The sequence below is a fragment of the Boleophthalmus pectinirostris genome, unplaced genomic scaffold (assembly GCF_026225935.1).
Source record: "Boleophthalmus pectinirostris isolate CB_2022bp ecotype Guang Dong unplaced genomic scaffold, ASM2622593v1 HiC_scaffold_18, whole genome shotgun sequence".
Classification (NCBI taxonomy): Eukaryota; Metazoa; Chordata; class Actinopteri; order Gobiiformes; family Gobiidae; genus Boleophthalmus; species Boleophthalmus pectinirostris.
Genome location: NW_026571133.1, coordinates 38,599,509 through 38,620,322, shown reverse-complemented (window position 1 = coordinate 38,620,322; position 20,814 = coordinate 38,599,509). Strand labels below are relative to the sequence as shown.

Here is a 20,814-nt window from a genome sequence, read left to right as displayed (position 1 = left end):
TATAAATTCAGTCTTTATACTAAGTATAAACTTTATACTATACTACAACCCCTAAAATGGGTGAGGTAGGTAAAGTGTTTTGTTCAAGGACACAGCAAACAACAGTGTGCACTGGCCTGAGCTGGGACTGAACTGACCTGTACATAGCCTGTATATTTATTTGTTGACCAAACCTGTGTGTACCACGACTGAGCTTTGTTGTCCCTTGATAACCAACAAAGGTACACTAAGTAACCTTTCATATACAGCATCTTTATAAAAATGTTATTGCTTTCTGTGGACATTAGACATGTAATGTCTCCAGAGCTCCCCTGGACACTGGCTGGACTCAGAGGAGGCACAGATGCACGTTGTCCTGCTCTCACCCACTATACATGTCCAACATGCTCACAGAGTGAGACAATGAAGATCCTTCAGTCTCACACTTATTGTTAGGCAGAGGCGGTGCTCCTATTAGGCAAAAGTCATAAGGCCACCTATGGCTCCTGAACCTGGAGGGGCCCCCAATCAATTACCCTCAGTGCCACTATTGGCCGAGGTCTCAGAGCAATTTGATTTTGTCTCAATATGACATTGAATGAGAGTAGTTTACTTAAAAAAAAATAAAAAAAACACCATCAAAACAGTATATGATTATCAAATCTATTTTAGCTGCCAAAGCATCCACCCTTTCACATTAGAATGGACATGTCAGCTTGACCCTGATTTAATCATAATCATAATCATAATCATATATAATGGATGTAAACAAAAATGTAATTGCACTAGCAAAAAAATAAAACTACTTTCAGCTCTGGTTATCTAATAGGCTTCCTAACGACAAAAAGACAAGTTTCCAATCCACCTGAATTCAAATAGAGACGTGTGTGTCTCTATTTGAATTAGAAAAAGATCAGTGCATTATAGCTTCAACAGCAGGATATATAAAGAACTTTGAACTCTTTAGATTATGACAGGAATAAAGCCCCAAAAGCTTGTCGAGAAAAAAGCACCATTTCCTCAATTCTGTTACCGTCTCAACATCGCAATAATATTATACCGTAAGATGCAGATCGTGACAACATGGGACTGTGAGATTTGTATAAAAAAAGATCACCCATCTGAGTGTGAAAAGCATTTTTTTCATTTTTAATTGCTGTTCCTTGCAGTTGCACCTCTACAAGAACTTTGGTTTGCGTTTTCTGTTTCACTTGAAATCCGTTCTGTTACCACGTTTTCAATATTAATCTTAAAAGGTACACTTGATTTTTCTTAGCACCATGAGTCTGTGCTGGTCACATGACGTGTGCTTTATAAATAAAACTTTTGTTGTAACTTGGTCTGGTGGTGTCCACTCATTCACAACTACTCATAACAACTCTTATCTCTTACCTCAGCTCTTATCTTTCTAAGTATGTTTTGTCAGAACACGTCTTGCCTCTCCATAGATCTGACTTGTAACTTGGCCTGGTGGCATTAACTCATTCACTTCTACTCAAAACAACTCTTGTTGGTTTAGTTCTGCTTTAGTCCTGTTCTAGTCCTGGTTTAGAACTGGTCTATAGTCCTTGTTTCTGGTCTGTGAGTCTTTGTTTTGCCCTGGTTTAGACATGGTTTAGTCTTGGTTTAGTCCTGGTTTCAACCCTGGTTTAGTGCTGGTTTAGTTCTCATTTAGTCCTGGTCTATAGTCCTGTTCTCATCCTGGTTTAGATCTGCTTTAGTCCTGGTTTAGTGTGGGTTTGGCTCTGGTTTAGTCCTGTTCTAGTCTTACTTTATTCCAGGTTAAACTTTGCTTTAGTCCTGATTTAGTTTTAGTTTAGTCCTGGTTTAGTTATTCTTTAGACCAGATTAAGTTCTACTTTAGTCCTGGTTTAGACTTAATTTAGTCCAGGTTTAGTTCTGCTTTAGTCCTGGTTTAGAACTGGTCTGTAGTGATTGTTTCTGTTCTATGAGTCCTTGTTTTGCCCTGGTTTAGTCCTGGTTTAGTCTTGATCTATAGTCCTGTTCTAGTCTTACTTTAGTTCAAGTTAAATTCTGCTTTAGTCCTGGTTTTGTCTTAGTTTAGTCCTGGTTTAGTTCTGCTTTAGTCCAGTTCTAGTCCTTGTTTCTCGTCTATGAGTCTTTGTTTTGCCCTGGTTTAGACCTGGTTTAGTCCTGGTTTAGTCCTGTTCTCGTCCTGGTTTAGTTCTACTTTAGTCCTGGTTTAGACTTAGTTTAGTCCAGGTTTAGTTCTGCTTTAGTCCTCGTTTAGAACTGGTCTGTAGTGACTGTTCACAACAAGTCAAAACAACTCTTATCTTATCTTTTATCATAACTTTTATCTTTTATCAGTGAGGGTGAAGTATATATATATAGTTAGAACATGGCTCGCCTCTTCCTAGATCTGACTTGTAACTTGGCGTGGTGGCATTAACTCATTCACTAGTACTCAAAACAACTCTTATCTTATCTCTTATCGTAACTCTTACCTTTTACCAGTGAGGGTGAAGTATATTTTGTCAGAACGCGGCTCGCCTCTCCACAGATCTGACTCGTAACCATTCAAAACAACAGTTCTCTCTCTTCTCTTATCTCTTATCAATGTGTTTAAGTATATTTAGGCAGGACACAAGTCAGTTAAGGCTACTCTTTGACACAGGAAGTCCAATGATTCATAACTTCCCGAATGCGTCACACTTCCTGGTTCGGCACTTTCACACTGCCAAAAAAACAAAAAAAAACAAAAAAAAAAAAAAAAGCGTTAAGAGCTCCGACATCTCTCCATCACATTTGCGGGATTAAGAAAGAAACACATTTCCATTCAAAAAAATCCCAGTTCTTGAAGTTTCTGAGAGGAAAACGCATTAGCCGCAAATGTAATATCTTGGCAGGTTGTTAGCGCGTCATGCTAGGTTTGTGATGAGGCTTTTGTGAGTGGATAAGGAAATAAAATGGAAAACGGTAAGTGAATGCACCACGCTGGCTGACGGTGGATAGCCCCTTTGTGCCGGCGTATATATAAAAATGAATACGTGATGTTAGCGAGTTAGCTTGTTGATGTCTGTTTAAGGACACGCGCTTGGCAAACTTTATGAAGAGAAATTAAAATCAGGAAGCAAACTCCTACTAAAAATGTAATTAAAAAGCCCGTATTACGCTATTTTCTGATCTACTACTATGTTATAATGTTGTTTTCATGTCACAAACATGCCCGGAGTTGTGTTTTGTTTACGGTGACCAGATTTTCAAAATAAAAAACTAGGACTCTCTGTTTGGGGTAAAAAAAACGTGAAATGAGTGAAATATTTAAAGAAAACTGTTCTGCACTTGGCTCATTCGTGACTAGTGATTAATTTTGATTGTTTTACATGTTTAATGAGGAATTTAGTCATGGTTTGGTCAAGGTTTAGTCAAGTTTGGTCCGACTTTAATCCTGATTTTGTCCAAGTTTAGTTTTGGATTAGTCCTGCTTTAGTCCCAGTTTATTTTAGTCCTGGTTTAGTCTTGATTTGGTTCTGGTTTAGTCCTGGCTATTGTCGTGTTCCAGTCTTAATTAAGTCCTGTTTTAGTTATTCTTTAGTCCTGGTTTAGTCTTAGTTTAGTCCAGGTTAAGTTAATCTTTAGTCCTGGTTTGGTCCTACTTTGGTCTAGGTTTAGTTCTGCTTTAGTCCTGTTTTAGACTTAGTTTAGTCCAGGTTAATTTCTGCTTTTGACCTGGTTTGGTCTTAGTTTAGTCCTGTTCTAGTCCTGGTTTAGAACTGGTCTCTAGTGATTGTTTCTGATCTATGAGTCTTTGTTTTGCCCTGGTTTAGACCTGGTTTAGTCTTGGTTTAATCCTGGTTTAGTGTTGATTTAGTCCTGGTTTAGTCTTGATCTATAGTCCTGTTCTAGTCTTACTTTAGCCCAGGTTAAATTCTGCTTTAGTCCTGGTTTAGTCCTAATTAAGTCCTGGTTTAGTCTTAGTTTAATCCTGGTTTAGTCTTAGTTTAGTCCTGGTTTAGTCTTAATTTAGTCCTGGTTTAGTCTTAGTTTAATCCTGGTTTAGTCTTAGTTTAATCCTGGTTTAGTCTTAGTTTAGTCCTGGTTTAGTTTTAGTTTAATCTTGGTTTAGTCTTAATTTAGTCCTGGTTTAGTGTTAGTTTAATCCTGGTTTAGTCTTGGTTTAGTCCTGGTTTAGTTATTCTTTAGTCCTGGTTAAGACTTAGTTTAGTCCTGGTTAAGTTCTGCTTTAGTCCTGTTAGAACTGATCTATAGTCCTTGTTTCTGTCCGGTTTAGTCCTGGTTTAGTCCTGGTTTATAGTCCTGCTATTGCCCTAGTTTAGTGCTGGTTTAGTCCTGGTTTAGTCTTGGTCTATGAGGCCTTGTTTAGTCCTGGTTTAGTCCTTCTCTAGTCCTGGTTTACTCTTCCATACATCATAACTCTCTGCCCATCACCTCCAGCATGTCCACCAGCACAATAACAACACCTTTATGCAAACCCCACCATAGCGCCACATACTTTCACACCAGTTCTACCCTCACCCGCACCGGCTAAACTAATTGCGCTGCTATTGTTGCCGTAGACATCCATCAGCGGCCCGGACACCCCCCTCCGCACGCGCTCGCTCGTGTTTACACTGAGACGAACAGCGAAGGACGGCGGGAAGTGATTTACGGCGGAGTTTGGACGACTCTTGTTCCGACCGCGCAGTCATAAAGACATCAGTGAGCCGAGATTCATTACGGTCATTAGAACCAGGAGGGAGGGGGGCGAGCGGAGAAAGTGCGCCCGCCTCGGAGTGACATCAGCATGGGGAATCTGACGCCGGACGACTGGGTGAGTGATGGAGGTGTGATGGACGGGGAGAATGCGGTGACATACGACGTAAATATGTACGTGAGGTTGATTGGTGAGGTATAGTAACTTAGGAATCCATGATGTCAACTTTCACTGTCCTGGTTTGGTTTAGTCCTGGTTTTTGTCCTATTTTAGTCATGTTTTACTTCTGGTTTAGTCCTGTTCTAGTCCTGGTTTAGTCCTGTTCTAGTCCTGGTTTAGTCCTGGTGCAGTGTTGATTTAATCCTAGTTTAGTTCTGGTTTAGCTCTGGTTTAGTCCTAGGTTAATCGCAGTTTACTAAAATTTTTGTCTAGGTTTTCTCATGGTTTAGGCCTGGTTTAGTTTGGTTTTAGTATTGCTCTAGTCCTGGTTTAATCCTGGTTTAGTCTCAGGTTAATTGGGTATAGTCCTGTTCTAGTCCTGATTTAGTTTGGGTTTAGTCCTGGTTTAGCCCTGTTCTAATCCTGGTTTAGTCCAGGTTTAGTCTTGGTTTAGTTTGGGTTTAGTCCTGGTTTAGTCTTGGTTTAGTCCTGGTTTAGTCCTGGTTTAGTCCTGGTTTAGCCCTATTCTAGTCTTGGTTTAGTCTTGGTTTAGTTTGGGTTTAGTCCTGTTTTAGTCCTATTCTCGTCTTGGTTTAGTCTTGATTTAGTTTGGGTTTAGTCCTGGTTTAGTCCTGTTCTAGTCTTGGTTTAGTCTTGGTTTAGTTTGGGTTTAGTCCTGTTTTAGTCCTATTCTCGTCTTGGTTTAGTCTTGATTTAGTTTGGGTTTAGTCCTGGTTTAGTCCTGTTCTAGTCTTGGTTTAGTCCTGGTTTAGTTTGGGTTTAGTCCTGTTTTAGTCCTGGATTAGTCCTGTTCTAGTCTTGGTTTAGTTTGGGTTTAGTCCTGGTTTAGTCCTGGATTAGTCCTGTTCTAGTCCTGGTTTAGTTTGGGTTTAGTCCTGGTTTATCCCTGTTCTAGTCTTGGCAACTTTTCAGTGTAAAATTACAACCAATGGCCAATATAAGGCAAATAAATGACCTTAATTAAATTGAGTTTTGTTTACAATTTTAATTTAATTTTATTTACAATATTTTTTGTACTTATTCTTATGGAAAAAAGGAAAAACTGTAAAGATCCCATATCAAACGAAATGGATTCTGGTGAAGATTAAACCATGTTGTTACATCATCATTAAATATACCCGGAGTTGCTCTCTTCCACCTTGTGATGTCATTCAGTGGTAGTAGATCACAAAATATGACTGTATATACGCCATGTGAATCAGAATTGGCAGAAACTCGCTGTGAAATCACCCCGCTGTATCATTTGTCTAAAACTGTTAAATGATGGCTTCTCTAGCATTCTTTGATAATAACACAAATTCTCAGTTTTCATGACTCCAACATCAAATTACAGTATCCCCTCTCCGGGTGACAGTCCATTACCGTAAACATTTCAGAGCTTTTCAACAGGGTGCGTTTGATCTGCACACCTGGAAGTGCTCTGGGCCAGATGTTCCCCCCCGTCCCACCAGGCCCCATAGACACCGGAGCACTTCGTAAAAACGTCAATGTTCTTTTGATACTACTTTGTTATTTATGGTGACACATTATGATTCATATGATAGCAAGACAAACTATTTGTAGCTATAATTCAAAATGAAATTGTACTCTGTTCGTTTTTGTCTCCAGTTGGGCCGAAAGAGGTTTAAAATAACTTTATTAAGGTTTGAAAAGTACAGTATTTTCTGATCCAAGTTATAATGTTGTTTCCTCATCACAGACAGACCTGGAGTTGTGTTTTGTTTCATGTTTAACACACAAATCCTGCAAGTTTAGACTGAGTTATTCTCTCAAACTGAAAACACTCGGTTCCATTTTATGATGTCATGGTATGTTTGAGCAAAAATAAACAACTGTAATTGAATAAATGCAAGATATGTAAGCTAAATCAGGTAAACAAAAATCTGAAAAAAGAAAATTCAATTAAGTAATAAAAACAAACAAAAGAAAGATAAACAAATGATGCAATTAAGTTAAATGTCAGATAGGTTTAATGCCATACTGCGGGACATTACAGCTACAACATATCAGATTTTGTTTCTTCTTTTATTTCTTATGACAACAAAAATCAGAGAAAAGAAAATTCAACTAAAATTAACAAAAAAAAAAAAAAAAGATCTCCAAGATAGAGATGTGCGAATGGGTTAGGGTTAGGGTTTTTAAGCTGTTTAATGCAGCTTTGCACACATTTGTTTACGTTTTACAGAAACAAAACTTAAAACCACATGGCTAATTTGCATAAACTATTAGTGGTGAAAAAAAAATGCTTGCTCGTTGTGCGTTGATGTGATCATTTTCTGTTGGACCTAAAAAGGACACGGTGGAATATATGTGCTCTTTCTGTGACAGAGGGGTGTTCTGCTGATGGTGAGTCTGTTCTGTGCTTCTATCGCGTTGGAGAATGGTTGATGTTATGTTTTCAGAGATTATACGTCTGCAGGTCATACGCATAGACCGTATATATGAATGGACATACAGTATATCCTCGCCTCCTTGCGTTTTGGCGGTGAATTACTTAGACCTCGACACAGATCCATAAATCAAAAATGACGGCGACAAGAAGATGGAGGCAATGTGCGTTGAGTCGACTCAGAACTACACTTCGTCCTTAACTACTCAAATAAAAAACTCTGAACTCGGCGATCAATCGGTGGATGGCGAACGGGTGCAGTTTTGGAAATTGGTCAAAAACCGTGAGTACAAATCGATAGCGGACGGATGATGAATTTCGTGATGCCGTTGCGGATGAAAAAACAGCCCATCCGCGCACCTCTACTCCAAGACAAACAGATGACGCAATTAAGTTAAAATAAGTTAAAAGTCAGATACGTTTAAAGCCATACTGTGGGACATTGCAGGTAAAGCGCGATACGACACATGCTTGCTTCCATGGAGATGTTATTGCTTGACCTGGAATGCTTCACAGTAGGGCATTAAATCTGTCTTTCTTGTAGTTATTTAATTATTAGGTGTGTTTTTACTTCTAAAAAGTACCTTGAAAAACCCACATTCTTTGTAAGAGTGAGGCTGCCTCTCCACAGATTTGACCAGTAAATTGGCCTATTGTCAGTGCTCACTTTCTCCAGGGAGATTAACGCCCTACCGTGGAACATTCCAGGCAATCTTCACGGAAATGAGCACAGAAGTAGCGCAGTGCACCTTTAGCGTTCTTCGAAAAAACAAAAGTATCAAAAAATGCTGTTGATTCGAATTACAAATCCAATATAATCCAATAACAAATCTGCAAATTGTGCGTCTGGGAAACTATGTGTGTACGTGCAACAGGAAGCAAGCGAGGGTGCGTTTCATTGTTAGCGCGCTTGGATCGGAGTGGATAAATAACATGAGAGTGGGGTCGGACGGACACCGGATCCAACAATAATAAACAAATCCGAGAAGAAAAACATATTGCTGCGATAATTAATGGGAGCTGTGATTAGCCCTCAACTTTTATAGACTTCTCTGAGGCCGCTGGATGTGGAGCGAGCAGTGAGGAGTCAACATCTGAACTCCGAGTGACAAATAAGTATAAAGGTCGAGTACAAGAGATTGGGTCAACAAAGAGAAGACAAAGGAAGGAGATTGCAGTTTTAATTTTACAATAAATTACCGCGTTGGCCACACAAGTTGAGAGCTGAGGACTTCCAGATTTCCAGATTTCTAAACCAAACAACTAGATCAAAAAATAACACAGTAGAATGAATGAATGTTGAAAGTAAAGAGTACAGACCTCCTACAAATACCAAACAGTTGGGATGCAAAGTTTCAAATGCTAAAAATAGATTGCCATGCACACATACATACATACATACATACATACATACATGCACTTTTTAAGTATGTATGTATGTATGCACGGAGCAGAACCCTCTTAACCCGCCCATCCTCTCCATCTCCATCTCTTCATCAATGGAATTTTACAAAACTTCTGAGCTCCATGAGGTTCCACAGTATGACATTGTCCACATTTCTTTTATTCAGTTACATGCGTTTTAATAATATACACTCAAAAACATGCATTCTCACTGTGCGTGGGGTCATGTCTCCACTGATCTGACCTGTAACTTGTGGTGTTACCTGTTTTTCTCCAAACAGATAGATGATTTTAATGCCATGCTGTAGAACCTCAACCTGGCGTGAATTTTCGAATTGAGTTCTACACCTTATCAATCAGGAAAACGATCGGAAAACATGGAACATCATGATGACTATTTGAATCTGATCAGTCAATGCAGCTCTGTGACTGGTCCACCCACCCGATTACTGTATTTTTTGGACTATAAGTTGCTCCGGCCTATAAGTCGCACTTTATGGGGGAAAATTATTTTATAACATCAGAGACCGAGAACCGACATTTCATCTTGAAATGCAAGTTCTATTAATAACAGTAGAACAGACTGTTAACGTCACATATGAACAGTTCTTCAGATAATTATAAGCATAAACAACAGAACAGAACAAGTTTACCAAACTCTCCATCTCACTCCAAATCACTAAATCCATTTTAATTCTTCATCCTTGGTGTCACTTCTGAACAACTCCATGACCTCTGGAGGTAAACAGAGCACCGCTTCCTCTTCTGCTTAGCTGTCGTCAGACTCAGCATCAGTTCTAGTTAGAATAATTCCGGCCTTTCTGAATCCTGACAGGATGGTTTCAGTTGTCACTAAAGTCCAGGCTTTGTCGATCCATCCAATGACTTCCAGGAAAGTTGCATGGTGCACTCTCCCAGTTACCGTGAAGCTGTGTTCTTCATCCCCATTTTTCCCCAGTCCCTCACCATTTTCTTGCACACTCCAAACTTTCTTTCTGCTGCTCAATTACTGTTTTCAGCTGAATATTTCACTACTTGCAGCAGGTCAGTGGCTCTTTCTGCAGGAGACATGCGCAGTAGAGCCAAATGACAGAGGTACAGGAGAAATAGGAGCAGCACATACTGACACACAAGTCTAGAGCCTCTCTCGGCTGTCGGTGTGAACACTGGAGTACCCAAACCAAAGTGCAACTTATCGTCCGAAAAATATGGTAACCGAATGCACACCAAGCTGGATTCTTGTGACTTTGTAAACTTGCAAATATTGTGAGCATCCATCTTACTGCACAAGGTTAGTGGAACCTTCAAGGCAAAGCAATAAAAAGTTGCAACCCTTTACAAGAAAAGTAACATAGAGCATCTTTAAGTCTTATCTGGTGAAAATGATTTAAAAAACACATGTAAAATCACTGACTATTGGGCACATATAACATGGCAGCTCTTATCCTTCTCTGACGTACATCTCTATTAATTCATTTTGCTGCTAGCGATTTTTTTTTTCCTAGCTGGGCCTGGATTCCAAACAGTGTCTGAAAAGCCCAAATTGATTTAAAAAGGAGGAGGCAGATCAAACCAGGACAGCGCCCCCTGGTGGATTCCACTGTGGGCTGTCCTTAAGGAGCCTCCAGGCAGCTTTCAAAAGACGAGACAAACAACCAACGCAATGAGAAACACAACCACTGCAAGGGCTGCTGAAATGTGCATGAGGGAAACATACAGAGGAGTTGAACCCATTTTCTGGACAGCCAAATCATTACGACTACGTATATAAGGTTTTGGGTTCGATTCCCAGGTGTATGGGATCGTCTTTGTGTTTGGAGTTTGCATGTTCTTCCTGTGTGTGGTGGGTGTTTGTTTCAGGTTCTCTGGTGTCTCCCAAACTAAAACTGCTTCTAATTATAAAGTGTTTTACCATAGAATAATCAGGAAGTGCAGGTTAGCATGCTAGTTGTTGTCAGCATTATCATCGCTCTCGCTGGTCTCTGAAATTTGCGAAAAGCGTTTATTTTTTAAGAGCATACAAATCAGGTAGAGGGCATTTAATCTTCTAGAGGTGACTGTTCCACCTCGTGATGTCATGTGGTAATACAGGAAGTGCTCCACTGTGTTTTTTAAGTCCACACGCTGTCACTGGAATCATTTGGATAATTTAAGCCTTGGAGTTGTCAATCTTTACTAAACTAAAGGTAAAAGGAGCGGTAAGAGGAACTTTAAAACTACTGCTACATGACATCACAAGGTGGAACAGAGCATTTTGAGCATTGGAGATGTAGACAGACTAAAAATAAAGGGTTATTTAAATGTGTGAATGAAACAAAATGTTACTCTCTGTATATTTTTGATGAGGTAACAACATTATAACATGGCTCAAAGCTTAAAAGAATAGAAGAAACTGTACAAACTAGAGTTGACATAATACAAAAAAAAATGACACCTAACGAAAAAAGCTAAACAAAAACAGGAAATGTTTGATTGGTCGACACGGATATGAGTATAGAAATCCTGAGTTGTGATTGGCTTAGATCGGCAACTGCAATTCGGGGGAGGAAGATGTTGAATGTTGTGATAGGAACTCGCTTGGGGGCTTGGTGGGTGGGACACTCCTTTCAGACAATAGAATGCATTCTTCAAAACAAAATAAAAATAAGTTCTTCTAAGTTCACATTTGGCTTGATTACAAAACTTTTTCTGTCTACTTTCGATAGCAGTTTTATAGTATCTGAGTATAAATCTTTTGACAAGCCGAGTAATGAATAATGAATGATGATAAGGTTTTTCTGCAGAAGGTCAGGCTGTGTCCACATGTCCACACTATTTCCTACTTAGGGCACTAAATTGGGGTCATGACATTTTTAGTGCTGTCCGAATGTCCGGCAGGTAAAAATGTTGTGCATTCAAAATAACCCACAATGCACCTTCAATGGTACTGTCCAGTGCTGGTCATTAGATCAGTATAATCAATCAATAGAGACTACAATGCATTCAGTGTTTCCACTTTTTTTTCACAAAATTTCAAAGTTTTCCACTAGTTTTTAATGACCTAAAGTGAATTTTCCTGAATTTTCACCCTACATGTGTAGAATTTCACAGACTTTTAGGGCTAAATATGACCCTTTCTGCTCACCTTATGGTTTGGTATTATATTTTTTTTCAGAATACTGTCAGTGCATTTATTGTCGTCTCATTTAAACAAAAGGCGCAGATGTTCGGAAATAATCTTAATAGCCTCATGAGAATTTAACAGAGTGTTGTAGTTGCATGAAAGAGATACAAAAATTCCATTACCTTTCCAAAACTTTCATTGAATTTACACAATTTTATGACTTTACCAGGCCTGAAAATTACATTTTCAATTTCCATTACTTTTCCAAGAGCTGTTGGGAGTGTAGGGAGTATTATCTGTTACATAAGAGTGAGTTGTTGTACAGTTGTAGGGAGTATTATCTATTACATAAGGGTGAGTTGCTGTACAGTTGTAGGGAGTATTATAGTATTTCTCACTGTTTAAGTGGAGCTATAGGATGTACTATGATCCTGATTTGAAGATTGATGACACTATTGATCCTGAATCTGAATAAAACACTCTTAAATAAACCGTTATTATATATAATTTCCACATTCCTCAGACTAAAATCAAATAATCCAACTTGATAACTAATGCAGACCTATCTAGTTAGGGGTTAGGGGCTAGGGGCTAGGGTGGCCATCCGGACACAACCCTCACTTTCTGGTTGGACAAATGTCTGCTTTCCTTTACTGGTTTTCTACTCCCAGCCATCTAAATCCACATTTGTAGCATAGATTGGGTGACCAGATGTCCCTATTTACCCCAGGACAGTCCCAGTTTTGAGCCCTGTGTCCCCTCTCCCGGCGGATTTATCCCAAACCAGTGATTTGTCCCAGTTTTATACAAGAAATGTTCCAGATGTCCCTATTTTTGACCAATCTGATCCCTGCCAACAGTAAAGAGAGGCACATTGTCATTTGTTTAGGTAAAATATTAAAAAATCTACTTAAAAATGACCAAAACACAAAGAAAATGTGACTATACTGACTCACATGTTTGTCATGAATGATCTCTGCAGAACAATTTTACTTAATTACGCACTTGTTCCACAATTTTATTATTACCAAACCGGGCATGTCCCAGTTTTTTTTATGTTGAAATTTTACTCAGATCATTGCTTAGGTGCACTGAGTACCTTCTACGTCCATAACCTTCTTGTTTCTATGGAGATGTCATTGCTCTGCCTGGAACGTTCCACAAAATGACCATATGAAACCATTGTTTCCCAAAGACTGGGTCGTGACCCTGAGGTGGGTCTCAAGAGATTTTGTCACGATCTGCATGTAGGTCAATTGAATGTTGAAAAGAAAAAGAAATGGGCTACATTTAAAGTCCAAATTGGCGACTTATGGATAATTTTATTGCTGCTTCAGTGACTGTTTTTCATTGTTTAAAACTTGAGTAATACTAATTGTTCAGAGAGACACGATCACTCAGTCAACAATAAAATATCCTCAGTAATGTTCAATAATAAAATATCCTCATTAATGTTCAATAATAAAATCCTCAGTAATGTTCAATAATAAATATCCTCATTAATGTTCAATAATAAAATATCCTCATTAATGTTCAATAATAAAATATCCTCATTAATGTTCAATAATAAAATATCCTCATTAATATTCAATAATAAAACATCCTAATTAATGTTCAACAATAAAACATCCTCATTAATGTTCAATAATAAAATATCCACATTAATGTTCAATAATAAAATATCCTCATTAATGTTCAATAATAAAATATCCTCATTAATGTTCAATAATAAAATATCCTCATTAATGTTCATTAATTAAATATCCTCATTAATGTTCCATAATAAAATATCTTCATTAATGTTCAGTAATAAAATATATTCATTAATGTTCAATAATAAAATATCTTCATTAATTTTCCATAATAAAATATCTTCATTAATGTTCCATAATAAAATATCCTCATTAATGTTCAATAATGACATCCTCATTAATGTTCAATAATGCTCAAATCCACATTTATTTTGTCATTTACGAATAATGTCTATTGGCTTGTGTCATGGAGGTTTGTTACTTTAATTACAGGTGGTTTTATAGCTCAAAAACACCCACAACGCCACAGATCTGACCTGTAACAATCTCCATGAAGATAGAAAGGTTTAAACTATACCGTGTTAAAAAATTCAGACAAAGCAATAACATCTGCACCCTCCATCGGAAAAGTTAGTTTAAAGTCCTGCTATGTTGCAAGCGTAGCGAGACACCTGTTTTGGTTTGTGAGTTCGCCCTGTTTTCTCTATTCAGCCCCGTTCCCATTCATTATGAGAGCCATCCGTTTCAGCGCAGACGTGGCTAGCTTAGGCGCGCTGCTGCTAGCTCCTGTTTGGATAGCACAAACACAAACACCAGGGAACACCATCCATCTCCTCCGTGCACTCCTCCTCTCCACGCTCTTCAAACCAGAGCAAGGTTACGTTGGGACTTTGGGATAGTGTTCAAAATGTACTGTACATATGCAACACAGGGACCCCGCTGTTTTTGCTATTAAAACCTCAGCATTAAAGAGGTTCCGTGTTTGTTTTGGTGGAGGGTGGAGGGTTCGAAATGTTCTTTTCTCCATGGAGATCTTATAAAATCTTACCTGACCAGCCAGAACCATAGGCTTTCACTGCAAAAAACAATATCTGGATAAGTTATAAATACGTTTGTGGTGGTTGGTAATAATAAAATTGCGAAACAAGTGTGTAATTAAGGAGAATTGTTCTACGCTCGGCCCATTCATGACAAACATGTGAGCCGGTATAGTCACATTTTTTGCGTTTTGGTCATTTTTAAGCAGCTTTTCTGTATTTTACCTAAACAAATTACAATGTGTGCCTCTCTTTACTGTTGGCAGGGATCAGATTGGTCAAAAATAGGGACATCTGGGACATTTCATGTCATTTCAGTAAAACTGCTGGGACAGGGGACACAGGGTCAAAACTGGAACAGTCCCGGGTAAACACTGTTGGGCAATGTACTTCAAAACTGTAATGTGTTATTTATGACTTACTTACTTACTGTCATTTCAAAGTAATTTTTTACATTACAATATTATTGTATTTAAAATGTAAGACATTACACGACTACTGCAGCACTTTTAAATTACTCTCACCTAAATAACATGTGCAAAGATGCCGAACTATTGCGTCGTTTATGGACTGAACCGAGGACTGAACCAGGTCTAAACCAGGTCTAAACCAGGAATAAACCAGATCTAAATCAGCGTTGAACCAGGACTAAACCAGGACCAAACCAGGACCAGACCAGGACCAAACCAGGACTAATCTTGGATGAGGACTTGGAATCTAGGACCGCTCCTGAGAGAACCCTAAGCCAGTGGAGAAGGGTGTCCGCAAAGCGTGATCGGGTGTCAGCTGTGATCAACCCTGTGAAGCGTGAAGCTCTGCACCGGTCCTTTCGCCCGCGGTCACCCGATGGCCGACGTGGGCCTACCTCCGGGCCCGTCCCGACACGTGGAACCGTAACGATGGCATTTCACCGCTGCTGATATCACAGTGATTTTAACATATTTGTATGAAGAAAAACAAAAAACCCACCACTTCAATCCAAATTAAAAATGCACTGTAATGCGTGTTACTGACCATTTGTACCAAGTAAAATACAATTTTTTTCTCCTGTAATGCCTTACACTCCTACGTTACAGCAAAAACCATGCATTACAATCATTCGTCACTTTTATAACGCGTTACTCCCAACGCTGTGGGTAAATAGGGACGTCTGGGCACCCTACACATTAAGAGCATTTTACTTTTAGTAGATTCAACTTGACAAGTAAAATGTTCTGCCAATGGAATAAGTGTTGTATTTCTTAAATCAAGCAACATTAGAGTTTGTTTCTTATTTTAAGTGCAAACAGTTGTGTTCCATTAGTAGTTCATTTTACTTGTCAAGTGAAATTTACTCCAATTTTAATAAAACTTTCTTATTAATTCAAGTCATCTTAACTTCGCTAGATTTGAGTTTTTACAGTGTTGACAAAACTTTCCAAAGACGGTTCCGGAGCTGTATCCTATCTCCCGGATATCGGAGGGAGTGATTGACTGGTGGATTAACGAGCGAACCAGAGAGATGCACGGTCCGTTTGCGTCAAAAAAAAAAAGGAGAAAAGACAACCTAAAGGACAGAGAAACAGCGTGGATTTTCTCGGAATCAACAAGCGAAGCACCAGACTACTGCATTACTTATCTCAGGTAAAAGAAGTCGTAAATTTTGTTTTGTATGTTACGAGAATTTTCAAGCGATGTCTTCTGCATTTGAGAATCACATGCTACAAATTAACAGCTGTGATTTGGACAGAGGATTTTCACGCTTTGGGTTTGTTTTTGAGCAGGTAACAACATTCTGACATGGCTAAAAGCTCACAGGAGTCATAATATAAGCCCTTGAAGTTATCCAGATGTGCATCCACGTTCACATTCAGTATAAAAACAGGAAAGAAATGTTTTTACTGCTGCTACTGCTTTTCACTCAAAGCATTTCAAACCCTGCGGTGCCATCAACAACTCTCTTTCAGTCAAAACTTCCACACTGAATCACTCATTTCCACACCGTCTCCAGTTGACAATACCTCTACAGTCCCTTTAAGAGAATCACATTTTCCAACATTATCCGATGACGCAACTTTTTCAGTGCAAAATTACTTGACATTTTCTTGCATCTCCGATTTGACTTTCTGGAAATGTGTTAAAAGCCATGTTTCATTTCGCCCCTCGCGGTTTGGATGCCCGGGGATTGCGTATTGGGATTGGCTCCGCGACCAAGCAAAGCGGGTGTTATAGTTGGCACGGCGACCAGAACGCTGCAAGGAAACAGGTGCTCGTGATTGGTCGACGGGGATATGCCCATAGCGACGCGGAGCTGCGATTGGCTGACGGGGTACCGCAGATTCAGGGGGGAGGGAGATTTTGTTGAATGTTGTCGAAGAGCGAGCTTGGGGGTTCGTTTAGGTGGGTGGGACGTGGTAGCGGCGGCCACCTGGATCTCAGGACTCCGATTTAAAACCAATCCGAAGCTCGCCAAAATGTGCAACAGTGGACAGAAGACAGCGAGTCTGCTTACTTCCCCTGAACCATTTTCACTGGCCTTATTCCAACACATACATGCTAGCCAAGACTTTGAGAACAGCTCCGCGGGTTTTTCCATCCAGTTAAGGGTTTGTTTTGCATCGCTCAGTGCAAAAAAGGGGGAGAAAAAGTGGATTGTAAGACCAAGAGGAGTTATTGGGTTGTATTATTTTTATAGAAGTTCAGGAGGTTAGGAAGGAGGCAAAAGGACGCGGTAAGAAAACTGCAAGGCATGAAAGAAATACAGCCAAATCGCATCAGCAGGAGTGGGATTGAATAGCTAACTTTGATTGTGCAAAACTGAGAAGAAGAAAAAAAAATAAAGAGCAACAAATAAGGTGAGTAAAAGCGAACATTTATGCCCCAGTAAAACAATGAAAGTCCTAAAACCGCACCTTGTGGAACCCCATGAACTCCACTAAGTTTTTTTATGTTTGTTTTTTTTCTCGTTTGATACGACTTCAACCAAATGAAGTCTTTAATTGTTTCATTCATGTTTTTTATGTGAACGCAGTGAAAATTCCGTGTTAAGTCTGCCAATTTGAACTAGGATTTTAGCTAAGACTGCAATAGTGTGGGAAACGTGTGCTCAGTTGTGTTACTTCTCAAAGTAAGCTATACATTTGTTACACTTTGCATTGAAATTATAATTAAAACACCAGTGAATCATTATGTAAATTTGGACATTTTAAATCGCAATATTGATCTGATGGATTTAATAAAAGAAACAAATCCTCTAAGGTGCCTGATGGGAGCTGAAGTCGCCGTAAATTAAACGTCATCACAACAAAAAGCCGTGAAGTTGTTTTCGCCTCCTATGGATAGCGGCACATTACATCAGCAAGTAGAGTTTTTTTTTTTTTTTTTTCATTAGTACCAAAATGACTACGTGACTCTCCCAAATCTTACGCATATCACTGATTAAGAAAATAAAATCTGAGAAGTAAATACAGAGCAGTGGTTGTAACAGTAGTAGTGGTAGTAAGTGGTAGCTTGTTTATTTTTTAATCTTAGAACCTCAGTCTCATGCCTCTTCTTACTCTTACTCTTGACATACTTCACTTTTTCTTTACAATTCAAAAGTAGAAGTTTAAAACCACTAAACATAATAGAAGTTTAAAGGGCCCATATGATAAAGTATGTGAAAAACAGAGCTGGAGTTGTGTTTTGTTTCATTCACACGTTTAACACACACACACACACAAAAAAAAACATACAAAAAATTTACTATTTAGAGTTCTTCTCTCAAACAGAAAACATTCTGTTCCACCTTGTGATGTCATATGGTATTACAGGCACTGTTCCGCTGTGTTTTAAATCTCCAGACTATGGATCTATTAAGCCAGGGGTGTCAAACTCAAATTCACAGAGGGCTAAAATCAAAAACTGGGACTAAGTCGTGGGCCAAACTAAATATTTATTGAAAACTTTCAACAACATCTGCATGTTTTCTCTTCTTTTGAGATATGTAATGTTAAACCTTTTCTTATTAAAATAAATGTTTAATAATAGTTTTGCTTAAACACTGAATCCAGAACAAGCAAATATAAAAAAAACAAAAACAAAATTTTAAATAAATAATGTCTCTATAGTCTATCAGTAGCTGGCCGCCCACCTCTAATACATGTTTGATATGATCTCGCAGGTCAAATATAATTATATCATGAGCCAAATTTGGTCCCCGGGCCTGAGTTTGACATGTCTGTAATTAAAATAAGTGGATAGGGTGTTTCTGCTTGTATCTGCCTCCAGTTGGCGTAGTGACACTCACTGGTACTTTAGCGGAAAAAAATCCTCTGGGCTGAGAAAGGATTTTTCCTCATAGAGCTCAATGTAATCACAAACTGCTCGTGTTCGGCTGACAGAGCATGTACAACTTTCAAAAATGTCAGATTTTGTGGCGATTTTTACCTATTTTCAGATCATACACTTTTTCACAGCTCAAAATCCTTCAGTTGTCTTAAAAAACGCTTTATAATTGTTAACTCCGGCTTCGCTCTAGCTCCTCTCGCTCTGATTGGTCAAAGCGATCACGTGATACACATAACTTCAAAATTGTAATGTGTTATTTATGACTTGTTACTGTCATTTCAAAGTCATTTGATACATTACAGTATTACTGTAGTTAAAATGTAGGGCATTACAAGATTATTGCAGCACTTTTAAGTTAGTCTCACCAAAATAACTGAGCGACGATGCTGAACTTTTGCACCGTATATGGACTGAACCAGGACTAAACCAGGACTGAACCAGGACTAAAACTAGGACTGAACTGATTTTATAGCGATTTTTACCTGTTTTTAGACCATAAACTTTTTCTCAGCTCAAAATCCTTCCTTCTTAAAAAACACTTTATAATTATTAGCTCCGCTCTAGCTCCTCTCTAACACCTCTCGCTCTGATTGGCCAAAGAGATCACGTGTATGAACTGAACCAAATGTAAAGAGGTTAGAAATGAAGGTTAGAAAGGTTAGAAATGAAACAAAACACAACTCCAGGTATGTTTTTGAGGAGGCAACAACATTATAACACAACTTAAAGCGCACAAGAGTTAATATAAGAGCTGTAAATCTCCACGTGTTCCATGCAGTAATCCAGTAATCCACTTGTTTCTGTCAGACTCATACCTTCCACATCTGACCTGCTTTGACCCCATACGCTTGCCCTCGGTTAAGTGTAAACGAGGACACCTGCACGCCATGATCGAACACGCCCCGAACCTCGCCCATACCCACCCCGCCTCCTCCCTCTTCTATCTCTCTTTCTCTCTTCTCCCTGAAACAAAAAAAAAACATAATTCCGTGTCATCTTCGGGGCGGTGTTTTGACGTGACTTCTCCGTCCTGACCCCCGTGACCCCTCATCCTCTTTCTATGAGCTCAGTCTGCCATGAGTAACAGCCATCCTGGGGGGAGAGGAGGCGGGGCAAATTTTGTTTTTTTCCCCTTAGTGGATCTCAGGGTAATAAGTACAGGAAGTAAGTAAGAAAACGCATGGATGTCAACACACACAAGTTTTCTCACTCCAAAAACAGCAGATATTTTGGAGACATTTGGCGGAGAGGCCAGTGAATTTTAAAAAGTATTGAAATCTCCCCAGAGCAACCTATACTTACTACTACTACTACTACTACTATTACTACTATTACTCTTCCTCCTACTACTACTATTACTCCTCTTCCTCCTCCTCCTCCTCCTCCTACTACTACTACTACTATTGCTACTATACTAATACTAATATTACTCCTCCTGCTACTACTACTATTAGTGCTACTCCTACTACATTACTACTACTTTTAGTACTACTACTATTATTACTATGATTACTATTATTACTACTCCTACTCCTACAACATTACTACTACTTTTAGTACTACTACTATTACTACTATTATTACTATTCCTACTACTACTACTCCTTCTCCTCCTCCTACTACTACTATTAGTACTACTCCTACTACATTACTACTACTTTTAGTACTACTACTATTATTTACTATTACTACCTACTTACTACTATTACTACTACTACTACTACTATTACTACTACTTACTTACTTCCTACTACTACTACTACTACTATTACTCCTCCTTCTCCTCTTACTATACTACTACAACTACTACTACTACTATACTGCTGTTACTACTACTGCTACTGCTACTCCTACACATCCTTCTCGTCCTACTACTAAACACCACTAGTACTATACTATTACTACTACTATTACTCCTCCTCTTCCTGCTACTGCTAATACTATTAATACTACTCTTTCTACACTACTGCAATTATTACTACTACAACTACTACTGCTACTACTATGAGTAGACAGCAAAAAACACTTACTGCAGAACTGCTCAAAGTTGTTTGTGCTGAAGACAAATATTGACAAAAAAGCTGTCTATGTATTCTGTTTTAAGCCATGTTCTATTATACTGTAGATTCTTTAGAAATATTCCTTGCATGCCACATACCCGAGGTGATCACTGTCTTCACTAAACACATTTACAAGTCAGATCT

At 38.8% G+C, this 20,814-nt stretch overlaps 1 protein-coding gene across 7 annotated transcripts in view; it reads right to left on the bottom strand.

Annotated features, from left to right (window-relative positions):
* The window catches only part of rxraa (retinoid X receptor, alpha a), a 361,198-nt gene that overhangs the window by 179,497 nt on the left and 160,887 nt on the right, over positions 1-20,814 (bottom strand). Inside the window, exon 1 of one of the 7 annotated variants that reach the window (XM_055154233.1) lies at positions 2,448-2,576. The exons of the other annotated variants lie outside the window; for them this stretch is intronic. Coding sequence (XP_055010208.1) covers positions 2,448-2,520 — 73 coding nt within the window. The 5' untranslated portion in view covers positions 2,521-2,576. Of the gene's footprint in view, positions 1-2,447; positions 2,577-20,814 lie in introns of those variants that run through there. 7 annotated transcript variants of the gene reach the window in all.